At 41.8% G+C, this 19834-nt stretch overlaps 1 protein-coding gene across 1 annotated transcript in view; it reads right to left on the reverse strand.

The window, feature by feature from the left end:
- LOC132393529 (calcipressin-1-like) overlaps nucleotides 1-4468 on the reverse strand; it is an 89684-nt gene extending 85216 nt beyond the window's left edge. Inside the window, exon 1 of the mRNA XM_059968909.1 lies at nucleotides 4171-4468. Coding sequence (XP_059824892.1) covers nucleotides 4171-4398 — 228 coding nt within the window. The 5' untranslated portion in view covers nucleotides 4399-4468. The remainder of the gene's footprint in view (nucleotides 1-4170) is intronic.
- Nucleotides 4469-19834: the final 15366 nt, after the last annotated feature.

The following is a 19834-nucleotide window of genomic DNA, read 5'->3' on the forward strand; positions in this document are numbered from 1 at the left end:
ACTAACCTGAGGAACTTCTGCTGCTCCAAGATTGGGATGGTTGCCCTTTGACAAATACAACCATCTATCGAGTATATGGAGCAAGGATGGTAAAATAAACTCATGTTCAATTTTGCAGCCATTAAACTTTGAGAGATTAGTAAACCAAGTGCAACTAATTGTGTGTGCGCAGTACATTTCCAGATTTAAAAAGATAACTGGCCTTCATCTTTACAATTTTTTTTGTTCCCAAGCAGAATTAATCTACCTTTCCTCATACCACCAGTGGGCAGCACAGCAGCACTGCGGCTAGCACAAAACTTTACTGGGCCGACTTTAAGATTATGGATTCAACCCCCGTTGCTGTCTGCAAGAAGTTTGCATGCTCTCTCCATGACCATGTGGGTTTCCTGCCACAATCCACTGATGTAGTTAACATTCCCACAGCTCACTAATCCTTTATTGTCACTAGAAGCATGGTGATACTTGGGGTTTGTCCTCAGTACAATCTTCGCATTTACATGTAGGTTTTAATGTACATGTAAATAAAGCTAATCTAATCTTTATCAAAAGGGAATTGACTTTCTTACTTCAGTTCATTAATATGTACTCAGTGGCCACTTATATTGAGTACACTGCTCGTTAATGCAAATATCTACTCAACCAATCATGTGGCAACAAGTAAGCATAGAAGCATGCAGACATGGTCAAGATGTTTGTTTGCTGTTCAGACCAAACATCAGAATGGTGAAGAAATGTGATCCAAGTGACTTTGACCACAGAATGATTGTTGGTACCAGGCTGTGGTTTTTGAGTATCTCAGAAACTGCTGATCCCCTAGGATTTTCACAAACAAGTCTCTAGAGTTTACAGAGAATGGTGCGAGCAGCAGAAACATACCGTGAGCACGACAGTTCTATGGGCGACAATGCCTTGGGGGCGGGGGGGGGGGGGTCAGGTCAGAGGAGAATGGCCAGACTGGTTACAGCTGAAAGGAAGGTGACAGTAACTCAAATAACCACATAATAAAACAACGGTGCACAGAAGACTATCTCTGAACACTCGTGTCAAAACAGGAGAACACAAACGTGCACTCAGTGGCCACTTAAATTAGGCCTTTCCCGAGGAAACTAGAACTAGGTTAGGGAGAAAGGTGAAATACACAAGGAGAACATGAGAAGGAACTTCTTCACTCAATGGGTGGGTGAGAGTGTGGAATGAGGAGCCAGAAGTGGTGGTTGCAGCTTCAATTTCAACATTTAAGAGAAAATTGGTTAAGTACATGGATGATGCGAGGCATATGGAGGGCTAAGGTCCAGGTATAACAGCAGAATAGCAGTTCACCACGTACTGGATCGACCAGTTTCTGTTCTGTCGTGCTCTACGACGATCTACAAAGTACTCAACCTCAATCGAGCAAAGGAGCTTTCACACATACACCGAATTTTAACTAGTGCAAAACACAAGAAAATGGGCAAAATAACATTTCCCATAGGATGTTGAACCTGAACAATAAACTGTCTACCTCCACACTTGCTGACTGTTTTCATCACTCTCTGCCTTTAGTCTTGACCTTTCTTAGGCCAACAATGCAAGATTGCAAAAAAACAGAAAATGTGAAGCAGTCAATAGATTAAAAAAAAGGCGAGGTAGGAAGAGTGTTGACTGAACCTAGTAGCATCCAATTTTTCTATAAGAGTGAAGCAAGATCTATGGGAGGAAATTTGCTTTACAACTACACATAGCCAATGTAAGCATTACAAATAAACTTTAATAGGCTCATCAATAACCTTTTTGATGATGACAAACAGCATATTGCCTATAAACTTTCCATCATTAAAATTTAACTAGCACTTACGACTTTGATGAGCTGAGCTTTACAAATTCCTGGTTTTATTCCTGGTTTATAGATTTGGTCTCGAAATAGAGATTGAAGGGGCCTTACTGACATAGTATGCCTGGCATCCATGCTTTTCTCCCCCCTTCGAGTACATGCAAGTCTGAATTGTGTGCTGTAGAATTTAAATAAATGAGTTGAGCAAACTTTAGAATTAGGATTATCACTGGCATCTGTTGTGCAGCAGCAGTAAAATGCTACATATAAAATACATTATAATTTATAAGTAAAAATTTAAAAATAAAGTAACTAAAATAAATAATAAAAAGTGCAAAAATAGTGAGCAACACAAACTGCTGGAGGAACTCAGAAGGCCAGACAACAGTCAACATTTCGGGTCGATACCCTTCTTCAGGATTGGAAGATGCAAAGTCTTCTTTTTAAAAAAAAAGAACAAAAATAGCTAGCGTTCATGGGTTCATTTTCTGTTCAGAAATCTGGTGGTGGAGGGAAGAAGCAACGCTTCCTCAGGCTCATGCACTTCCTTCCTGATAGTAGGAATGAGAAGAGGTCATGCCTCGGGTGGTGGGGATCCTTAATGATGGATGCCACCCTTTAGGGGCAGGGCTTTTTTGAAGATTGCCTCAATGGTGGAGAGGCTGATGCCCACGATGGAGCAAAATTGTCAAGTTTTTCAAAGGAAGTCAACTGCGGTAACAGCATTGTGGTTGTTATATCGGTGAAAGAACAGACAAAAGAGTCGAAAATCACCCTATCTTGCAACTGCATTCAGGTATGCTTCAATGATGTTTATCAAAGAATTTCCAATAAAGTGTAAAGGTACGCAAATCAAGTTGTAAAATTCAACCCAAGGAACAACTGCAGATTATGCATTTCCAGCTTTAGTGCTGACAGATATAGACCATCGGTGGCTTTTATGATGGCAACATAATTAAGCTTTTGGCATAACTGTAAAACACGCCAGTACAGACACAGTTTAAATAATATGGACAGTACCTGATTCTGTGGATTGGCAACCTACTAAAGTAGGTGTTCAAGTCACTGATGTAGGTATATGTACTAAATTTACCTTTCAACCGTCTGGCTCCTGAACCAACTTCATTCACCTCAACACTGAACTGACACCACAACCTACAGACTCACTGCCAAGGACTCAAAAATTCATGTTCTCAAGTCAGGAGTTTCAAACCTGGGGTCCACAGACCCCTTGCCTAATGGTATTTGGTCCCTAGAGCTCGAAAAAGATTGGGAACCCATATTACTCAGCATTATGTTTTTTGTGTATTTGCATAGTTCGCCTTCTTTCACATATTGGTTGCTTGTCAGTCTTTGCATGTAATAATGAGTCATTTCTTTTTTCTACCGTGACTGCCTCAATAACCTATCGACTTGCTTTCAACGACTCTTCAACTCATGTTCTCAATTTTATTATTAGCTTTTTGTATTTGCAGTGTCTTTTGCACATTGGTTGTCAGTCTGTGTGTAGTCTTTCATTAAGTCTATCGTACTTCTTTATTCTACTATGAATGCCTGTAAGAAAATTAATCTCAAGAGTTTATGGTGACATATAGGTACTTTGGTAATAAATTTACTTGGAACTTAAAAATTAGGAACTCATTTTATTTTTTAGCTAATATGGTCACTAATGAAATATTTTGGGCAAAGTGACCTGCGCAATAAGAAACCACTGAACCCTTAAACACACTACAGTTTTGCAGTTCTCATACTTAAAATACTTGGATGGAAAACTCCCCAAAGCACCTACAACAGTAACATTTGAAATGCCATACGAAGACGCAAATTCTGAAGGAACTCCTAAACAGAAAATTGATCTACACCAAAGGAATCCAGACAGGGAAAATTATTATCTTATCACCAATCAATGTGTACCTTCTTCTGCATATCATTTTGATTGCACAGGCTTCAGACTACATGACAATATTGACCACACTTATTCAATAAACATTACCAGATAGTCATTTGCTTCTTTGCATTCCAGTGCAACAAATAATCTGAGATACATTATCCCCGGACAGTTGGACATTTGCACTCAAACGTTAAAGAATGAGGGATAAAACAATTACTGTTTGTCAAATAAGGCCAATCCAAATGTCACTCCTCAAAGACAAACGATGCACTGCAAGCTCTCAATGCACTAGTGCAACTTCATTTAATTTCTCAAAAATTAAACAACTTAATTTTTAATCAAGGTTGGACGCAAAACGGTGACAAGCGTCGATAGGGCCGGGCCTCCCTCACCCTCCAGGGGCCTGGTACCAGAGCCGCACCGAGACACCCTCCAAACACCCACCCCTAACGAGAAGGAGCTTTACCCGGTACAGGGCGTCCACAAACACCCGCTCGTCCACGTTGCAAGCGATAGTGGAGGTGGGCAAGTCGTCGAGCTGCGAGCCCAGTTGCCCCTGCCGGCGCTGCCCGTCCGCTTGCAGCCCGCCGCTGCATTCACCGTCCGCCGCCGGATACACCTCGTTCTCCCTCTCCATGTCGTCCGCATTCACCGGGCTTCTCTTCTCGCACTCGCCGTTGTTCGCCACCGTCATTATTTTTCTTCCCCCCCTACACCCCACCCTCCCCGAGCAGAAGGACGGGCTCTGCGGACAGTTTGTCGCCACACTTCCCCCCAGTGCTCGCAACCACTCGTTCGCCGCCCGCCCGCCCGATACTTTGTTGCCAGGACACGACGCAACTCGCTACCACCTCTGACGTCAGCGCTGGCAACACGATACAAACATGTTGCCATTTTTAACCTGCCGTAAGCCAATCATTCGTCAGGCGGAGATGCTGGCAATTGGACTCTTCCACCATTCATTAAGTTCAAAGCTCCTCTGCGTAGAGTCTCAATCCGTCACCCTTATCCTGATGCATACAGCCTCTGATCCCACCGCAGTACCACCAGAAGTTCCGAGAGTAACACACACAAGGTCAGGCAGCATCTATGGAGGGGAAAAACAGTCGACGCTTCGGGCCGAGACACCAGGGCCTTGGCCTAAATCGTCGACTATTTATTCCCCTCCATAGCTGCTGAGTTCCTCCCGTATTTTGTGTGTGTTACCCTGAGTCTCCAGCACCTTTTGTGTTTAAGAAGCTCACAGACCTTATGACCCAGCAACTGCAGCTCTCTGGGACAAGCCCAAATGGCAAACAAAATTCCCACTCGTCCTGGACTTAGACTTGCTGACCCCTTACCCTGCAAATCATTCTACATCCCACCACCACCATTCTTTCTCAGAGCCCAAGTCAAAGTCAAATGGATTATCAAAGTACAGCATGATGCTAAATTAAACTAAACTGAACACTTCTGGACTCCTTGTTTGATCTTTGATATCGTATGTGTTGTTCATTCGCTGTTTGTGCAGTTTGTTCTTTATTTTGCGCTTTGGGTGTTTAATGTTTTCCTGAACATGTTCCATGTTTTGTGGCAGCCTGTGGGGGAGGGGGACACATCTCAGAGCTGTGTTCTGTATACACATTTTGCCAATAAACTAGAATATGTTACCATATACCATATTACCATATACCTTGAGATTCATTTACTTGCAGACATTACAAGAAAGTAAGGATATGCAATAGAATTTATGAAAAAATGTACATAAAGTCCAACAAATAACCATGTGCAAAAGAAGATAAATTTTGAAAATAAAAGAAAAATAGAATGAGTTACAGTCCCTGGAAGTGAGTTTGTAGGTAGTGGAATTCGTTCAGAGTAATGGTAATTAAAGTTATCCACAACAGTTCAGAAGCCTGCTGGTTGAAGGGCAATAACTGTTTCTGGTAGAATGGGACCGACTGCTTCTGTACCTCCTGCCGGATGATAATACAGACAAGAGACTATGCCCTGGATGGTGGGGGTCCTTGAGGAAAGATGTTGCTTTCCACGTAAATGAACTCCATGGTGCAGAGGGTTTTGCCTGGCCCAATTGGTCCATGCCAGTCATAATTCCCATCTAAACTACTCCCATTTGCTTGCAACAGGCCTATATTCCATTTAAAACTTTCCTATCCATGTTGCTGTTCAAGCTCCTTTTAAATGTTGTTAATATATCTTCTTCACTCACTTTCTCTGGCAGCTCCTTCCAGACACTGACCACTCTCTGAGTGGAAAAGTTGCCCCTCAGGTTCCTATTAAACCTCTTCTCTCTTCTCAAACTCATGACTTCTAGCTCTTGATTTCCAAATCCGAGAAAAAATATATCCATTGACCCTATCTATGACACATAATTTTTACATGGTTGGAAGATTACCCCTCATTATCCTGTGCTCCAGTGAAAACCCACCTGGGCATAACGCAGTCCCTCATCTCCCAGCAACATCCTCACAAATCTCCTCTGCACTCTTTCCATCTTAATGGCATTGTTCCAAAAGCAGCGTGATCAAAATGGAGCACAATCCCCACCAGCATCTTCTACAACTGCAACATAACTTACCAATTTCTATATCCAATGCTCAGACCGATGAAGGTCAGCATTCCAAAGACTTATTCATCACCCGATCTACTTGAGACACTACTTTTAGGGAACCATGTATTTGTACTCCTGGCTTCCCTGAGACGCAGTTTTTTCCCTCAGGATTTGAACACCCCAGTTAGAGAGGGATCAGGATACGTTGGGCTTGACCAGGGCAAGAACCTTTCAGGAGTGTGTGTAGGCCTCCGTTAGTCATGATAAACCATGGATTTGCACCTTGGAAAGTTTCCAGGGCGCAAGCCTGGGCAAGGTTTTTTTTAATGGAAGACTGGCAGTTGCCCAAGCTGCAAGTCTCCCCTCTCCACGCCACCAATGTTATCCAAGGGAAGGGCATTAGGACCCATACAGCTTGGCACCGGTGTCGTCACAGAGCAATGTGTGGTTAGGTGCCTTGCTCAAGGACACACACGCAGCCTCAGCCAAGGCTCGAACTAGCGACCCTCAGATCACTAGACGAACCCCTTTAAGGAGTAAACCTTATCCAAACTGATGCTTGGAGTAGGGTGGATTTACTGTAGGTTTGGACTTAATGGATACTTTATTTATTTATATTTATTTGGCGATACTGCGCAGAACAGGTCCTTCCGGCCCTTTGAGATGTGCCACCTAGCAACCCACCTATTTAACATCAGCCTAATCACAGGTCAATTTACATTGACCAACTAACTTAGCAACCAGTCCTTCTTTGGAATGTGGGAAGAAACTGAAGCAACTAAAGGAAACCTACGTGGGGCACCCACTGAAAACTGTATATTGATTTCAAGCATTCGGGGTTGGATGCAAAAATGGCCGGGAGTGAAGGTAAAATGATTTCACTACTTCAACAAGTTAGGAGCTATGAAGAACTTGCAGGTATCGACAATCATCTTGAATGTTACAATGAAAATGAAGATTTGGAGGATGCAATCGTTGAAAGCATTTTAGAAGGGCAGTCTAGGTGTCTGCACTGATTTTGTTCATTTATAATCAATCAAAAGAACATGGCAGCATACACTGGAGTACTTAATGTGCAGTATCACAAGAACCCCATGCACTTGTAGCAGGACTTCCTTATTCTTAAACTTCATTATCCTTGCAATAATTGCCAACATTCCAGTCTAATGAGCAAGACAGCATCCACACAAGAGAATAATCAGAATCAGGTTTATTATCACCAGTACGTGCCCTGAAATTTGTTAACTTGGCAGCAGCAGTTCAATGCAATACATAATATAGAAGGAAAAGATAATAATAAATAAATCAATTACATTGTACGCATGTTGAATAAATCAAATTTCGTACAAAAAACCCAAAAATAATATATATTAAAGAAGTGTGGTAGGGTTCAAGGGTTCAATGTCCATTTAGAAATTAAATGACAGAGGGGAAGAAGCTGTTCCTGAATTGCTGAGTGTGAGCCTTCAGGCTTCTGTACCTCCTACCCGATGGTAACTGTGAGAAAAGGAATGCCCTGGGTGCTGAGGATCCTCAATAATGGACGCTGCCTTTCTGAGACACCACTCCTTGAAGATGTCCTGGGTACTTTGTAGGCTAGTATCCAAGATGGAGCCAACTAAATTTACAACCATCTACAACTTCTTTTGGTGCTGTGCAGTAGACACCTTCCCCCCCCCCCCCCCACCGCCCTCCTACCAGACAGTGATGCAGCCTGTCATAATACATCTATAGAAGTTTCTGAGTGTATTTGTTGACATACTAAATCTCTTCAAACTCCTAATGAAGTATAGTCGCTGTTTTGCCTTCTCTATAACTACATTGATATGTTGGGACCAAGTTAGGTCCTCAGAGATCTTGACACCCAGGAGCTTGAAGCTGCTCACTCTCTCCACTTCTGATCCCTCTGAGGATTGGTATGTGTTCCTTCATCTTACCCTTCCTTAAGTCTACAATCAGCTCTTTTATCTTACTGACGTTGAGTGCCAGGTTGTTGCTGTGACACCACTCCACTAGTTGGCATATCTCACTCCTGTACGCCTTCTCGTCACCACCTGAGATTCTACCAACAATGGTTGTATCATTGGCAAATTATATATGGTATTTGAGCTCTGCCTAGTCACACAGTCATGGGTATATAGAGAGTAGAGCAGTGAGCTAATCACACACCTATGAGGTGCGCCAGTGTTGACCATCAGCGAGGAGGATATGCTATCACCAATCTGTACAGATTGTGACCTTGTTGGTGATAGCATAGTTCTTAGTTTGTTAGACTAGTAATTGAGATTTAAAGACAAAAATGCAGGGAGCTTGCAGCAGGCCAGGCAACCTTCAGGTAAAGAGAAATAGACTTAAGTTTTTAGGCCAAAGACCCTTTATATGAAGTAACAGTAATTCAAAATATTGACATTAATACCTGCAGGTATCAGAACAAATCCCAACCAAGTGGAATTTAAATCATTCAATAAAATAAATCACGTAACTTCAATTTAAAAAGCAATCATCTTAAAAAATTAATTTATTTTAAAAATCCATCTGGTTTACTCATGTCCTTTAAGGAAGGAAGATTGCCAGTGTTATTCATTATGGCATGTATCAGTCTATAAGAACGTGGCTCAGCAATTGGCCCAGTGGGAAATGGAATGCATTCTCGACTAGGAGAAAAGGGTTTCAATTGTTCCTTATGTGGAACAACATTATAAAAGAAGAAACCTTCAGTAAACAAAAATAGAGCTGCAGTAGCCTTGCACATCACTCTGTTCAAGTGTGGGGAAGATTAAGACTGGTCTTGCTGGTGCTTACTTCTCCTGGTGAAAGAAAACACTTGCAACTTAAAATCAACAAAATTTATTAATCTGAACAAAAAAAAATCCAAAATTGTGTAATCTGAGCTAAAAAAAATTGAAAATGTTGGAACTGAGCAGGTCAGTTGACATCTTGTAGAAGGAAATAGACAGCTGACACTTCAGGTCAAACCCCTCCGATTTTTTTTCATTATGTTGAGACACATTTTATTTCCAGAATTCAAAATGAACAACGTATGTTATGCTGTTAATACCTTATAAGCAGTATATAACTTCACTCACTTTAACTTTGAACTGATTTCACAACTCACTTTTAAGGAACTCTACAATTCATGTTCTCAGCATGTATTCATTGCACAATTTGTCTTCTTTTGCATTGGTTGTTGGTCAATCTTTGGTTATGCAGTTTTACACAAATTCTATCGTATTTCTTTGTTTTTCTGTGAATGCCAGCAAGTAAATTAACCCCATGGTTGCACATGGTGACATGTAAGTGTGGCCCTCCATTGGTTGAGATTGATAGCGTCCTAGCTAGCTACGTTGTTGGTTTAGCACCGTCTGTGGCTGATGAGGCCCAAGCGAGAGTGGCAGACTCTGCTGCAAAGGTCATATCAGTTAAATGGTCTCAGCCCTGCTGAAGCTGCAGCATTCCTTTCTATGGGCCCGCTTGCCTTCTTCCGCTACCAGGAATTTTTCCTCGCCTGACTGAAGGTCTCAAAACGGGGCAGTACAATATGGAGAGCAAGCTGCGGATTTCCCCTCTCCACGAAGCTGACGAATCCAAAGGAACGACATATACACAGTGTATGTTATAAATTTAGTTTGAGTATTATTTTGTGGTAGTACCCTTACACCTAAGCTTGAAGGATCAGAGTGCTGAGTACAAATACTTCAATGCACTGCTAAAGATGAAATACGCATTCACAAGTGCCACCTATCACATGGAGTTTAAAGCTGAGGCCCTTTCACCCACCCACTGGGTGGTAAAACTACTTTAAACCAGTGCACAGGTGATTTGCTCCCTGATGTCCTGATTAATAAATCCGACTACCTTTCCATTATCGCTTTGCAGTTTGAAAATGGTTTATATGTGTAAATTGGCTGCTACCTTTACTTTATACCAATGTTGTAACATGAACAAAGCCACTGGAGAGACACCGAAGATAGTGGATACAGAAGTGTTTTATTCAACAATATGAGACACTCTTGGAGGATGAAGTCTGTTCAACACAATACTACACAACAGTTTATACGATAAAGATCAAACGTAACAGCATGGCAATTCTAGAGTTGAAAATGTATCCACAATGCTTCCTTTGAATTACATATAATTTTCACAACCTTCTTCTCCACACCCACACTCCAGATATCCAACATGAATATTAATAAGCATTGTCTGGTTTTCAATTAATTGGTGTCCACAGCTCCAGGAAAACTATTGTTCTGGGCTGCATATTAAATTTAATCTACAATCTACATTAATGTCTGAAGAATGGCTGCTGTTGAATTTGGTTATTTGTTATATACCCTAACTCCAGAATACGCCCTAACAACATCAGTAGCATTATCCACTATCAAAAATTGCATTTAGAGACGTGAGTCTTTTTTAACTAGAAATTGTTATGTATGCATGTAGCACAAATGATCGCAGAATGAAGTTAAACTTTTTTACTGTGTCATGTTAGCCAAAGCAAATGTAGGCAAATGTCAATTCAATAACAGCATGCATGTGGGAGATGGCTTTAACTGGTGTGAGTGTGTGTGTGTGTGTGTGTGTGTGTGAGAGAGAGAGAGAGAGAGAGAGAGAGAGAGAGAGAGAGAAGGAGGCTCAATCGATTCAACACATGATCTGTCGGCTGCATGCGCACTTACCACATGCTCACAATCAATCCAATATGGAGTGGAAATCAACAGCAATAACACTAGTACAATTTATATATCTATCTCCCTCCATTGGTGCTGCCTGACGCACAGAGTTTTTCTAGCTCCTTTGTGTGTTGTATCATTTCTGTCATACCTTTGATGCAGTAAACGCCTCAAAGCTCTTCCGAGGAGGATTTAAAAAAAACTTTCTATGGAGACTTTAGGGCTGATGACTGCATACTTGGTTTTTAGGAGCGCTATAAAGGAGGATTTACAAAGAGGTTTAAGGAGGGAATTCTGAACTTTAGGCCTGATTACAAAAGATTCTGCTCCCATATCAATATTTCAAAAAATTACATTTGTTAAGAGAAGTTTGGATGTGGCTTTAAAATTAATTTGGCAGGTGCTGAGCAATTTGTGGAAAGGTACTTTGCATAGAGTCTATAATTCAATAGTTATTACTACTTCAAAGTAATTTCAGGAAGGTCTATCAGCAAAGTACATGATCATTTAGTAGAGTTCAGGCTAGAATATTTTATAAATACTGTACTGTTGTTAAGTCATATCACAAATGATAGTGTAGCAGTTAGCATAACACTATTGTAGAGGCACTGACCAGGGATTAATTCTTGTCGCAGTCTGTGAGGAGGTTGTGCATTCTCCCCATGACTGCATGGATTTCCTCTGGGTGAAAATTACAACTGAGAAGGTGCTCAGGAAACTTAATGGTCTGAGGGTGGATAAATCTCCTGGACCTTGGGTTCTAAAGGAAGTAGGTAGAGAGATTGTGGAGGCATTAACAATGATCTTTCAGGAATTGATACATTCTGGCATTGTACTGGATGACTGGAAAATTGCAAATGTTACTCCGCTATTTAAGAAGGGTGGGAGAAATCAGAAAGGAAATTATAGACCTGTTAACCTGATATCGGTGGTTGGGAAGTTCTTGGAATCGATTGTCAGGGATGAGATAACTCATCAGTTAATAACTCATCAGGGTGGTTGATAGGTTCGTGGCCTAAGGTAGAAGGAGATGAGTTCTTAACTTCAAACTTTCTGCATAATCACTCAAAGAGTTGAACAGCATGTGTTTGTAATGAGAGCTGTATGACTCAACTCCTTCTATCCTAGGCCACAAACTTATCAATCACCCATCTGTGGACACTTTCTGGAGGTCCAAGATCTGTATGCTCCACAACCGCTGGACTAAGTGTGTAAATGTAGGAGGGGACTATGTTGAAAAATAAATGCGCTAGGTTTTCTAAAATTGACTCCTTCTACCTTAGGCCATGAACTTATCAATCACCCCTTGTAGACAGGTTCTTGATTAGCCAGGGAATCAAAGGTTATGGGGAGAAGGCAGGGGAATGTGGATGACTGGAAAAATTGGATCAGCTCATGATTGAATGGCAGAGCAGACTCAATGGACTGAATGGTCTACTTCTGCTCCTATATCTTGGTACCCTGGTTATTTCTCAGCTTCCAAAGACATATGGGTTAGCAGGTAAATTGGACACATGAATGTAATTGGGCAGCATCGGCTTGGGTCAGAAGGGCCTGTTACTGTGTTGCATCTCTAAATAAATAAATATTTAACTCCTTTATCAGTGACACTACTTCTTTAGGAGTAAGAGAGGACTCGGCATGTCACTAAAGACTTGCAAGTTTTATAGATGTCTGGTGCACAGCATTCTGACTGGAAACATCTAAAAATAATTGCAGATACCGGTACATCTGTCTTGCCTGTAAAACCACCAGGCTTGGCATAATCTGCATTTGAAACAGGTTAGCTAAACGTGTGACAATTTCTGCTCTAAGCACTCAAAAAGAGTACTCATTTGAAATTTAAGGTGATAAACAAGGTTTATTTTTGAAATTTGTAGGTCTTAGTGGTTTGTGCCTAACTGAGCATTGACAAGTCAAATTATTCCAAAAATATCTTTCCAAATGCAAGGTGAAGAATTGATGAGAGGAGAGGGGATTGGGTGTGTGTATGTTGGGGACAGGTGTGGTGAGGGGTAAGGGGAAGACTATTAAAGCTCATCGGAATTCCTCCTTTTGTAGAGAATATTGCTTCTGAAATTGGGACAAAATTTTAGATACTTTATAATAATAGACAGTTTTGGAATATTTTGATAAGCTGAAGACATGAATGGTCCAGCCCCTGTGGTAACGATTAAATGTTACCTAGGTACTGTCTATATTTGCATTCAAGGTAGTAATTGAGGATATTAGGGGTGGAAACATGGATGTTACATCACAAGCCGGAATTATTGTTCTTGGCAATTGCAGATGCATAATGAAGCTGAGAGTAGATATGTAGCTGCATCCATGAATAACATTCAAGTACCTGGGCATAAGTCACCAAAATAAAACAATATGGCAGCAAGCACCATTAGCCCTGGGTGTCACCTCAGCTGTTATTGACACTTTTCAAATTTCTATCAATTTCAGTATTTTGATTTTGGATTTTTTGTTATCAGGACTCTCACCACCAGGTTCAGGAACAGTTAATAGCCCTCAACTAACAGGCTCTTGAATAAAAGGGGATACTTACACTCATCATTGAAATATTCCTGCAACCAATCCTGAGTCCTGACGAAGGGTCTCGTCCCGAAACGTTAACAGTGCTTCTTCCTATAGATGCTGCCTGGCCTGCTGTGTTCCACCAGCATTTTGTGTGTGTTGTTGTTTGAATTTCCAGCATCTGCAGATTTCCTCATGTTTGCTCTACAACCAATGATCTCACTTTAAGGACTCGTTATCTTATCTCATGTTCTTGCTATTTATTGCTGTTTATTTATAGTTGCATTTGCACAGTTTGTTGTCTTCTGCACACTGGTTGATCTTTCATTGATCCTGTTATAGTTACTACTCTATAGATTTGCTGAGTATGCCCACAGGAAAATTAATGTCAGTGTTGTATATGGTGACATAAATGTACTTCAATAATAAAATTTTACTTTAAACTTTAAAACTGAACTTTGATCTCTCTATACGAGGGCTGATTGATAAGTTCATGGTCTGAAGTAGAAGGAGTCAATTTTAGAAAACCTAGCACATTTATTTTTCCTACATTTACACACTTAGTCCAGCAGTCGTGGAGCATACGGATCCCTTCTTTGTAGAAGTCACCATCTTGGACCTCCAGGAGTGGTCCACAGCATGGGGTAATCGATAAGTTCGTGGCCTAAGGTAGAAGGAGATGAGTTATCAACTTCGAACTTTCTGCATTTTCATTCAAAGAGTTGAACTGCATATGCATGTAATGAGAGTTTCTTGGACCTCCAGGTGGTCCACAGCAGGGGTAATTGATAAGTTTGAGGCCTAAGGTAGAAAGTGATGGGATATACTGCTCTCTTTACATGCACGTGCAGTTCAACTCTTTGAGTGAAAGTAACTAACCTCTTTCTACCTTAGGCCACAAACTTATCAGTCACCCCTGCTGTGGACCACTTCTACAAAGAAGGGATCCATATGTTCCATGACCACTGGACTAAGTGTGTACATGTAGGAGGGGACTATGCTGAAAAATAAATGTGCTAGGTTTTCTAAAATTGACTCCTTCTACCTTAGGCCACAAATTTATCAATCACCCCTCATACTAATCCACTTCAAAGAAATCAGCTTTATTTGTAACATGTACATTGAAACATACAATGAAATGCATTGTTTGCATCAAACCAGATCAGTGAGGTTGCAAATGTCTTTTGCCAACATAGCATTTTCATAATTCGCTAATCCTAACCTGAACCGCTCATCCGCAAGAAAAACCAAATTTCATGACATAATATGAGTGATGATAAACCTGATTCTGATATGGGTTTCTATTGTGGATGGAGAGTAGGTAGGGGACAGGGTGAGGGGAATCTTGTTTGGGAAAAGGGGTAGGGAGGGGAGAGGAAGCACGAAACACCAGAGAGACATTCTGTAATAATCAATAAACCAATTGTTTGGAATCAAATAACCTTGCCTGGTGTCCCATTGTTGGGCGTGTCTGCACCTGTGCCACCCCTTGGAATTCCCTCTGTAACACCTGTCTCATACCCCTCCCGCAGCTCTCCACCCTCACCATTCCCAAATTCCTTTGTTCCCCCCAGACTTACAGACTTGCCCTCTGCTCCACATTGACAAATATGGTACTGTGCAATATCTTAGGCACCCGAGCTATATATAGCTAGGGTGCCTAGGACATTTTCACAGTACAGTAGAAACTCTTTACAGGCGGTAGTGGGAATTGACCCCCTATTGGTATTCAATGACACTGTAATGTAATAGCGAAAAACACCGTGCTACCTGCTGCTCCCTCGTTTATCATCCTAGTTCTAGAAAGTTAACCAATCATTGCAGTCATTATTATTATTATTAATATCTCTGACATAAGTTTTTTTTGATGCTGTGTATTCTCTCACAGCAGATCAGAATTTTTAAGCCTCTCTGTAATATATGGAGAGTTCACATAGTTCTTTAACTCCTATGATGCCCAACAGACGTCAACAGACCAAGAATTAGATAATTTGACAAAGAAATACTTTATTCAAGGAATTGATCCACAGATCAATACAGATTAAGCAAATGAGATGTACCAAGAAGTTCACCAAAGTGTGTGCTGAAATGCAGTTGAAGGAAATCTGTGCAGGTGATGTCTGGAGATTTTCTCCTATGGCTAGGTTGATTACAGACTTAAGAATGGGGATCAGGAAGTTGGTTACAGACCTAAAGATGGTGCTCACAGGTTGATCACAGACCTAAAATAGGGTTTAGGAGGTTGATCACAGACCTAAAATGGGGATCAGGAAGTTGATCACAGACCTAAGGTTGAAGCCCAGAGCTTAACCACTGACCTAAAGGTGAGTGGGGTGCAGAGTTTGACCACTGACCTAAAGGTGAGTGGGGTTCAGAGTTTGACCACTGACCTAAAGGTGAGTGGGGTTCAGAGTTTGACCACTGACCTAAGGACAGGGTTCCAGAGATTGACCACAAACTTAAGGGCATGGTTCAGGTTTTTTCCATTAGGTGGGTCCTGTCATTTATTGCTCTCGTCTTTTACAGACAGGCACCATTACATTTGCTCACCTCCTGGCCTTTGGCAGCATCTCCAACTGTAAGGAGGCTGACTCCAGGGCCTCCATAATTTTTGTCCTCACTTTTCCTTTTCCATCTTAAGTGCTTTCAACCCTTCATTTCCTGGGTCTATGATTCTCAGTGCACTGAAATGATCACTGGCAGATGATTTGATCAAAGGAGGCAGGATAATGACCAGGTCAATGGGGCAATCTGTTGCGACAAGTTTCAACACCACCAGAGACTTGCTTTGTAATCCTGATGTTTAAAGTTGGTTCCGGATGCTCGAAGAGGGGAGAGGGCAGGAGCCATAGGCTGAAGACCTGGGCAAGTGGAGACATGCCCAGAATGTGGTGTAATGCACAAAATGCTGGAGGAACTCAGCAGTTCAGGCAGCATCTGGGGAGTGAAACAGACAGTCAACGTTTCAGGTCAGGGCCTATCATCCGGACTGTCTTAATCAAGTCGTCAAGTCAAGTCACTTTTATTGTCATTTCGACCATAACTGCTGATACAGTACAAATGAGACGACGTTTTTTCAGGACCATGGTGTTACACGACACAGTACAAAAACTAGACTGAACTACGTAAAAAAAAACAACAGAGAAAGCTACACTAGACTACAGACCTACACTGGACTGCATAAAGTGCACAAAAACAGTGCAGGCATTACAATAAATAATAAACAGGACAATAGGGCAAGGTGTCAGTCCAGGCTTCGATTTGGCAAATTTGCCTTCAGTTGTCTCCTGGTACAGGGGTTCCCAACCTTTTATATGCCGTGGACCAATATAATTAAGCAAGGGGTCCATGAATCACAAGTTGGGTACCACTGTCCTAGAACAACTTGCATGATAGAGAAATAGAGGGCTAAGTATGAGGGAAAGGTTAGATTGATTTTTGAGTAGGTTACAAGGTTGGCACAACAACGTGGACTGAAGGCAAATTTGTGAAATGGGGGCCTAAAGATGTAAGGGGAGAGAGAAAAAAGGGGCCAGAAGCTACCAATGCAAGGAGGAGAGGATAGATTGTGGGAGGTGGAGGGAAAACCATTGGCTGAAGCAATGAAGGAAGAGTAAATAGTCAGGATCTCAGATGGAACCAAACTGGCAGGCTTGGAAATTGAGCCAGAAGCCACACAGGGCAGGATGGCAGTGAGAACAAGTACTGAGGGAGGGCATGTAGTTGTGGGAGTGAACCGTGGTCGAAGAGCAAGAGAGCAGCAGAAATTATAAGGGGACCATAAGAGAGGGTCTCACAGAACCCCTCAAAGTGGACAAACTTTGGAGAGACTTCACAAGTGGATTAGGTGAATCACTGCAGGTGCTGGAATCTGGTGAGGTAGAGCCTGCAGGGATTATTGCAGCCAAGGAGGTGGCAGGGGATAGAAGAGAGCCTATGGAGAAAAAAGACTCCACTGTCCTGAGTCTTTTTGGCAGTGAGTTAAGAAGGAGAATGAGGGGAGATCCTATAGAGATACACAAAATTATAAGGCGTATACATACGGGTCCCTCCCCCAGGTTGGGTGAGACTAGAACTAGGGTCATAGGTTAAGGTTTAAAGGTTAAATATTTAAGGGGAACCTAAGGGGGAATCTTCTTCACACAGAGGGCAGTGCAAGTGTGGAACAAGCTGCCAGCAGAAGTTGGAGATAGGGGTTCAGTTGTAACATTTAAAAGATGTTTTGGATAGGTTCAAGGATGGGTGGGGTTTGGATCTGGTCCAGGTGTGGGTCGATGGGAGTAGACAGAAAAATAGTTTGGCACAGACCAGGTGGGATAAGAGGACTGCTTCTGTGCTGTAGTACTCTATGACTCTAAGACAGAAGTGACAGTGAGGGTTGGGGCCTGGCTGGGACACATCTGGTGTTTGTCTTAAACAGGTGCGGTGGGGATTAGAGAGAGACTGAAGGGTCTAGGCCTTATGGGTTTGAATGCAAGTCTGAATGTGGGAAGTGGGCAAAGGATCAAAGATTTATGTACCTTACAGTGGTCCTGACACAGCAGTGTATTGTAATAGCTCTGTTGTCCCGCAAGATCCCAATGACAGGTGTCTCCTGGTATGGGGGTTCCCAACCTCTTATATGCCGTGGACCAATATCATTAAGCAAGCGGTCCATGAACCACAGGTTGGGTACCCCTGTCCTAGAACAACTTGGATGATAGAAAAATAGAAGGCGATGTATGAGGGAAAGGTTAGATTGATTTTTGAGTAGGTTACAAGGTTGGCATAACTGGACCGAACTACAATGTACTATACTGTACTTCAATGTTCTATGTTCTATTAACTTGCATGGTAAATGAAGCCGTCTAGTACACAACTGACACATTACCCACATCCACCTGGGACTACCTGTCCAAAGTTCCAGAATGAAGCAAACCCACTTGTCATGTTTCACCACAGGGAAACTGATTCTCAGTTGTGTAATTCTGTTAAATCCCAGGTTGATGCAATTAAATTTCCCAATACTTATCATAATTTATTTTTGTCCTTCTCAGCTTATCATTGACAGTTTTTGTTTCTTTGAGACAGACAGCAGCAAAGCACTAATTTCATGGACTTTTATTGTTCCCTTATTGACCCCATCCTTCCTTTGGAAACTGCCTCACTATTTTCATATTTATGTTAGTAATTATACAGTATAACTATATATTTATATTACTATTGACATGCTGCATTCCTCCAGTATTTTGTGTATATTGTTATTTATAAATAAACTTCATTTCTATTTCCACTCTTCTTCACTGAATTAATCTGTTCACTTTGTTCCCTAATTCTCTGTATGACTCGCCTTTGTGCTTCTTCTGTCAGCTTGGTTTCTAACTTAGTTAAAAACTCTTTCACAAGAGGGATCTGAGGGGGAACCTTCTTCCTTGAGAGGTTCGTGGGAGTGTGGAGCGAGCTGCCAGTGGAAGTGTTGGATGAGGGTTCAAGTGTAACACTTAAGAGAAGTTTGGATAGGTACATGGATGGGAGGGGTATGGAGGGCTGTGAGCCAGGTGCAGATGAATGGGACTAGGCGTAAAATGAGACTAGATGGGACAAAGGTCCTGCCTCTGTGCTGTATGACTTGAAGTTTCCTTTACTTCACTTCATTTTCCTTGCTACATTCACCAGTACCAGCAGTAACTTCAGCTTTGGAAACACAGGAGCTTCTGCTGAGGCTGTTAATGCAGAGCAGCACACACAAAATGATGGAGGAACTCAGCTCATCAGGCAGCATCTACGGAAGTGAATAAACAGTCGACAGTTCAGGCCGAGACTCTTCCTTAGGACTGGAAAGGAAGGAGGCTTCTCTAGTTTGGAAACCTTTTCGTCTGCCACCCCTCACCCCATGGGAGAGTTGGGGAGGGGGAGGTGGGAAGTATTTCCCAGTTTCATTCCAAATGAAGTTCATTATGTATGGCACTACATATCTCCAGCATTTTGAAATAACAGTATCCTGAAACAATAGACTCATCGCTAAAAGTATCCTGACAGAGTTATATAGGATTATAAGAGGCATAGATAGAGTGGACAGCCAGCACGTTATCCATGGGCAGCTGTGGCTAATACCAGATGACATCCTTTTTAAGGTGAGTGGATGAATGTTTAGTGGAGATATCCGAGGTAGGTTTTTACACAGACTGGTAGTGTCTAGAATGCACTGCTGGGAATGACGATAGAGGCAAATACTTTAGGGACACTTTAGTGATTCTTCATTCAGTACATGGGTGAATTAAAAATGGAGGTTTATGGGCTATAAAAGATGAAAGGATTAGATTGACTGTGAAGTGGGTAAAAAGGACAGCACAATATTGTGGGCTGAAGGGCCTATACTGTACTGCACTGTTCTATGTTCTACATTT

This window comes from Hypanus sabinus, chromosome 4 (assembly GCF_030144855.1).
Source record: "Hypanus sabinus isolate sHypSab1 chromosome 4, sHypSab1.hap1, whole genome shotgun sequence".
In the NCBI taxonomy this organism is placed as follows: Eukaryota; Metazoa; Chordata; class Chondrichthyes; order Myliobatiformes; family Dasyatidae; genus Hypanus; species Hypanus sabinus.